The sequence below is a fragment of the Nicotiana attenuata genome, chromosome 1 (assembly GCF_001879085.1).
Source record: "Nicotiana attenuata strain UT chromosome 1, NIATTr2, whole genome shotgun sequence".
NCBI classification, from domain to species: Eukaryota; Viridiplantae; Streptophyta; class Magnoliopsida; order Solanales; family Solanaceae; genus Nicotiana; species Nicotiana attenuata.
This window is the reverse complement of record NC_031989.1, coordinates 37,728,098-37,735,260: the sequence shown is the minus strand read 5'-3', so window position 1 is coordinate 37,735,260 and position 7,163 is coordinate 37,728,098. Positions and strand designations below refer to the sequence as shown.

At 34.1% G+C, this 7,163-nt stretch overlaps 1 protein-coding gene across 1 annotated transcript; it reads left to right on the top strand.

The window, feature by feature from the left end:
- On the top strand, positions 508 to 1,704 carry LOC109240715 (uncharacterized protein At5g65660-like). Its single transcript, XM_019407387.1, has 2 exons — positions 508 to 923; positions 1,353 to 1,704. The coding sequence occupies exons 1-2, from the start codon at positions 687 to 689 to the stop codon at positions 1,548 to 1,550; spliced, it is 435 nt and encodes a 144-aa protein (XP_019262932.1). The 5' UTR covers positions 508 to 686; the 3' UTR covers positions 1,551 to 1,704.

The following is a 7,163-nucleotide window of genomic DNA, read 5'->3' as shown; positions in this document are numbered from 1 at the left end:
GACACAGTCTAAAAAAGTTGAGCTATCGGGAAAACTCATTTTTAATTATGTAAAATTGATTATGTTTCACTGTATCTCCTCACGGATGTATCTGATCTTTTACATAAAGTAACAACATAAAATATTTATTCTCTTTTGCTTTTACTCTGGCGATGATGAGATATAAACTCAAGATATTCGGTACTATATTGAATTGATTTTAATTTATTGCATAATCTATAAGTTTAAACTTTTAAACAAGAGATGAAATACACTTCAAACCTACGTTTGATGCTTTAAATTTTATGATTTATTCCCAACCAAATAATTAACGAATGCATAATGCAGTAGGTTGATATGCAGTAGGCCATAGAGAGGGATCATGCTCGGCACCTAAGGAAGTAGGCCCCCACCAACTTTTCCTTCCGTACCTCGGCCCGGACAGCAAATGTACCTTTACACGTACACACTTTTAGGTCTCTACCTTGTCTATAAATTAATTCTTACCCCTCACCACTACTTGGTGTCACAATTCAACCAAATCCACCTTCACTTTCAAGCTTTTAATATGTTCTTAAACCACAGCATTCCTATTGTTATTTTAAGCTGAATATATATACTACATCATTTTTGCTATTCTTCCTTGTGCATTGGATGCGGGGAGGAGAGTAGTATTTCATCAAGTTGTTGTTGTTACAGAACAAAAAATGGAGAGTCCTCAGTATTATACACCGCCCCATGTTGCGGAGTCATCATCTCGGCCATCTCTAGGATTTCCTCTTGGCACTGCTCTTCTTTTGCTCGTCATTTTCAGCTTGAGTGGCGTCTTTTCTTGCTGCTATCACTGGGACAAAATTCGTTCGCTCCGTCGTCGATCTTTATCCGACCTCGAAGCCGGCGATGATCCTGATGCATCCTTGAAACCCAAACACACCCACCGCATGGTAAGATATACTAATCCGTTCAATCTTAACTTCAAATATTCTTTTTTTTTTCAACTTCTAAAAATTATTGTCCGCGATTGCTAAAGGAAATTCTTCAGTTTTTTCCGAAAAATAAAAAAGAGAAAAACATAAATTTCCCAAAATTTTGAAACAAATGTCACACTCTCAAATTCAAGAGAATATTTTTGTTTATTCAATAAAGAGACTCCAACTCGTAACATTTACCTACTTTAATTCACTTTATCAATTTTTTCTCCGAATGAGCTAGTCTTCAACCCTAGTCGAACTCTTTATTTTAGGATTAATAAACATGTTATTTTAATTGTTTTATGAGGGTAACATATTGATCCAACTAGACACAGTCACGGACAATCAACTGTTCTGTCATAAAACTTATGGCTAAAACTTTGTTCATTCTCTGTTTTACAGAGTGAAAAGCAGAACCAAAGCCAAAGCATGCCTGCAGTGTTGATGCCAGGCGATCAAATTCCGAAATTCATAGCAATGCCATGTCCATGTCAGCCTCCCCGACCGGGAAATGTGGTTGTAGACGTGCAGAAACCGCCGCAGCCGCCACCTTCGCCTCCTAAGCCAATTCGTATGGTAGTGGGATTACCTTTATATTAGGGGAGTACCGAGTACTACTGATCTAAGAGCTGGCCTCGTTGGTGTATTATGTATAGCAGAGTGTATATATTGAGTTGTGTTTCAACCAAATTCCATTTCTTCTGATTTGTAAATATCAATGAAATTTGTATAATTCCATGGTACATACTTCATCGACTTTTTGACATACCAAAAATAGCCTCATAATTTATATTCTTAAATATGATATAGGATAAATTAAAAATTACTACTATAAAGAATTTTAAATAAAGGAAAGTTCATTTTTTTTTGGAACGTACTCGAAAGAAAGACAAGGTTATGCGTTTAGCCGTTAGAACATCAAACGTTAATGGTCATAATTCACCATAAATCGCACCAAATCGATAATCCGAGTCAAAGCGGAAAAAAATAACTTGATTGTGATTGTGTTTGATTTGGTTTGGTATAGGAAAAAAAAAAACCCCACCATAACTGATTTGGTTTAGTTTTAATTAAAAAAAGTCAAACCGAAACCAAACCAACCCGATATTACATTTATACAATTTTAGAAATATTTTGTACATATAACTATTTATTGTAATATAATTTATAACTATTTCTTAAACTTTTTCACAGTTTTATCTTTTAACGTATTATTTCAAGTTTGGACTTAACATTCTTGTATGGTAAATAAATTTTATAGCCCATAAATGTATTAACTCAAACAAAGTTCAAATCAATGCTAATGCTAACAAAAGAAATTCAATTCAACACTAGGAATAGCTATGGTGTTGGATATCTATTTTATATATATACTTTTTACAATGGTTTATAATGAAAATGCATAACTTTACCTTTTTCTTTAGTGCTTAGTTATGCAATTAATAATACTTATTAGCTATACGTATTTTAGCATGATCTATATAGTATTTTTAGATTAAGTTAATTCTCATTATGGCTTATTAATTAAAATATTTGCTTTATGTAATATTATTATCTTTGTTATTGAATATTTAAGTATGATGCTATGACTTATCTCATATTATTATGTTATTTTCTTGAAAAATATACTACATAGTTGTATCTACTAAGACTAAAAAAATATTTGGAGTACAAGTTACATATTTTATGCTTTGAAGCCTTTACAAGGAATAAATCTGAAAACCCGAGAAAAATCGAAAAACCAGAGAAAAACGAGATTGAAAAACTCGACTTTATTGGTTTGTTTGGTTTATAGATTTAAAAACTTGACACTATTAATCTGATTTGGTAATTGAAAAATCCGAATCAACCCGAGTTATATACATCCCTACGTTTTCACAAGTGGTTACACTCTGAAAACCAGTCCACTGCACAGCTATTACCCTATAGCCATACAAACTACAAAGGTCTTTCTATTTTAACAAATTCCTCCGTCAAAGTGCATCATATAAATTGAAATGAAAAAATTTGAGTAGTAATTATTTTTTAAAACTTTTTTTTTTTTATTGTTAGTACAAAAAAGTTAAATAAAAAATATACAAGGAGTTCCTTCACTACTTTTCTACCCCTGACCTAATTTCTATGTAGAATGAAAATGACATCTTTTTTTATGTACATATTCTTTCATCTTCCTTTCCACCGAACACCACTTTCCCCACCACTTAACCCATGTTCTAGTGGCTCCGTCATCCGTAATGATTTGTTTGTTTTTGTTCTTTGACGTTCTTTACTTTCACTACAGTTTCACTTTTCTTTTCCACCTTTCTTCATCAGCAAAGCACCTGACCCCTGGCCCTGATCCCTGTTTAGTTCACTTTCGAATTGACCCTTCAATTGCTGGAAAACAACCAAGATATTCGAACTGATGATGTTGCAATTTCATGAGTTATTATCTCCTTTGTTGTATATTAGTCTATTCCTCACATGTTAGTATCTTCGACCTTAATAATTCTCTCGCGTTGGGCAATTCGCACCTGATTACAAGCTGATTTTTGAAGTTGAGTTAGATTCAAAATTTATTTTCCTTCATGTTGTATCAGATTCAGATCAATTTTCATTCTTGGTTTGTGAAATCTTGCACCTCATGTTATATTATCTACACTCCAGATATCTTGTTCTTAGTGTGGGAGTATTAAATACTCAACATCTGTTGCTGAAGTGATTCTCGTCCCATTATATGACAATGATAACTTCTGAACTAGTTTTTGGAGTAGAATTAAACAAACATAAATGAGATTAAGTTGGGCATTTGTTGGAAAAATGTCATAATTTCCGACGAGCGAAAGGGGAACTTTTGTGCGTATCTTTAATTAATTAATGCTAGTGCTTTCGTAATGCCAAAGCTCCACTACCAATCAATCAAATATGGCAAGGGTGTTAAATCCAAATTAATCAAAAGCCTGAAGAAAAGATAAGCGATGAGATTCCAACTGCCCAACTTGATTCTTTTTATTGCTGAAGTACATTATTTTGTTGTTTGTGCACTAAACGCCCATTATAAGATATGCTGCCCAATTAAGTACTAGAGTATTATTTTTCTAGTATTTAATTCCTTTATTATTTTAAAACGCAGGTAGAATTTCAAAAAGTACGGATGATAAGCAAAGCAGTATAGGGCCCTTTTGGCGCAAGAATCACATGGAAGAGGAGGGACAGCTGCTAGTGGGATCTTATCACAAAAATTAGAGTGATGATGTAACCTTTGCAGATTGTTTGTTTCTTGCTAATTTCCCCAGTAATCACAAAGAGTTAAGCGTCTAAATCAGACTTTGCATCATCACACTTTAAACACTACTAAAAATTCGCTTAAAACCGTCCGTAAAATCGACCAAATTTGATCGGTAAGGCCAATAACCGTCCAAAACGCAACCATTTACATGTTGTCAGTAATTTAAAGATAGGTAGAGCATACCGACCAAAGTCGGTCCAACTTAGGCCGGTATTCTCTACACGACCATCTGATAATTTAATTAACTAATCGACCAATATTGGTCGAAATATTATTTTAATAATTTAATTTTACTTACCAACATTGGTCGGTGTGCTAAATTTAATAATTTTGGTTACCGACCAACTTTGGTCGGTAAAGAAAAGTGAATTAATTATATAATATTTTAATTACCGACCAACGTTGGTCGGTATTAGAAAATATTTTTATTAAATAATTAAAATTTAACAGTACCGACCAACGTTGATCGGTAATGTGGATATGGCAGCCAACATACCGACCAAAGTTGGTTCATAATGTTGAATTTCTAGGAATTCAATGTGCACTAACCGACAAACACTGTTCGGTATTTTGCAATTTAATTTTTTAATTACTGACCAAGGTCGGTCGATTTTCTGAGAATAATTTTGGCAGAAAATGTCTGTTTCGGTAGCTACACCACCTGCCAAATAAAAACAGCATACCAATACCCCAAATTCACCATAAACAACCCCTAATTCACCACAAATCCAACCAAACATCCAATTAATACTTTAAAACTAACAAGCTCATTTAAACATCACAATTCAAAACCAATCAAAAACTAAGTAATTACAACAAGTTAAAAAATGTTCATTCTAATTCAAAACAAGTTCTATTAGTCTAGTTCAAAGTATATCAAAGTATTGATAAAGGACTGTTTACTACAGCATCACCACTATCTGATGAACTTTCATCTACACGATGGTAAGAACGGTCTTGTGGAGGACGAGAAGAACGATCACGTGGAGGACGAGAAAAACGATCACGTGGAGGTCGAGCCACTAGCGATGACTCACGAGACCGGGCCAACGGAAAAACTCCAGTACAAAGGAGAGTTCTGATCTGAGCTTGCATACCAAGGAATTGAGCATCTCTAAGCCTTTCTCTTTCCTTGTCCGCTTCTAGCTCGGATGTAAGCCTTGCCACTTGTCATGCCCCGAACCTGGGCCTGGACATAACACGACACCCGGTGCCTGACTACTGGGACCGAGTGAACCAACTGACTGGTTGAATCAACATGTGATATCATAACATACTGAATGCGAAAGATAGACTGACACATGCTGATATACTGAAAGTCTGAATGATATAAATTAATGTGCGAGAACACTAGCATAAGTCCGAAGTATATCTGTAGCCAATATTTCTAAATATGAAAAGCCTGTGACTCTGTCTAACTATTACTCTAGTCTATGAAGCCTCTAATGAAGTACTGAAAACACCGACTTAAAATACTGAAGACTATAAGGTAATGATAATTCTCCGAAAGAACTGGGGATCACCAAATAGCTGGTACGAGAATCCTAGCGCTCTAAATCATCAACCTGTAAATCATTACATGCAACGTGAGATGCATGCCTCGGTCAAAAGGGACGTCGATACATTTGAATTGCATTGGTATGTAAAGCAACTGAAAGAAAGAACTATAAATGCTGAAACTGATGCTGAGCTAATAACTGAGAATCGATAATTGATAACTGAAATGATAACTATTAAAACTAAAACTGAAATGATAACTGATAACTGAACTGAATAAAGGAAGTAAGGATATGAATACTCCCTCTTATGAATGATGAATCACCTGTTTATCTGAATAAATAAACTACGGCTTGAGGCCCAATATATATGTGCACAAACTGCAGCCTCAGACCCAAGTATACATATACATAACTACGGCCTTATGCCAAAAGATGCATACACCATAAACTGCGGCTGTCACACCCCCTTTTTACCCCTAAAAGATATATATGTTATGGAATGTGGGTTAAAGAGTTTTCCCAATTGAAGTGACAAATTTGAGTAGGAATTATTTTATTTACGGAGTCGCCACTTAGAATTGATTTTTGGGTGTTCTAAGTCACCTTTTATTTAAATTCCTAGTCAAAGGAAGATTTGACTCTATTATTATTGGTCTGGAAAAATAAAGTCCGGGTAAAGAATTCCGTTGACGGGGGAGAGGTGCAAGGCATTCCCTAATCTGTGCTTTATTTGATTTTCATGTTTTGTCTATGTCCGCCTTTATTGTTGATGACTTCATTAATCTTAAACTAGGACGAGTATCCCCGACCCTAACTTACACTAACCAAGACGAGTATCCCCGACCTTAGCTCGTGTGTCGCACCTATTAGTGAAGCCTACTCGAAGTTGATTAAGATGAAAACTTTATTTTTTGAGGAAAAAGAAAATTTGAACAAGACATGTCTTCACGACCTTGTCATTTTATTCCAAAACAAGTCTTTTCCACCTCGGTTATAAAATGAAATTATTTATCCTTATTAAAACTATTACTATTTGAATTAGATAATAAAAGGTAGACCTTTTTACAGTTTGATGATAGCGAAACCACATATAGATATTTTATGTGAAAGCAAATCGTAGCTTAAATAGAAATCAATTAAAATCTCACTAATTCATAGCTCTAGTAATTTGGATGAGACAAACTGTTGAATATTCCATGTAACTATCATGCGCTGACTTCGAGACACAAGAATGAACTTCAAGCTTCATACCAAAATCCAAATAAAAGCTTTGAACAAAAAAGTTATCCAAATCTCTAAAGCTAGTTAAAAAACTATTTTTTTTGAAATATATTTCTTAGACAAAACAAGATATTGAACTTCTTAAGACTGTTCCACTGAATGACGTAACTTAAAAATGAGGAAAACTTTTAACAAAAAAACTTGGTATACATATATATATATATA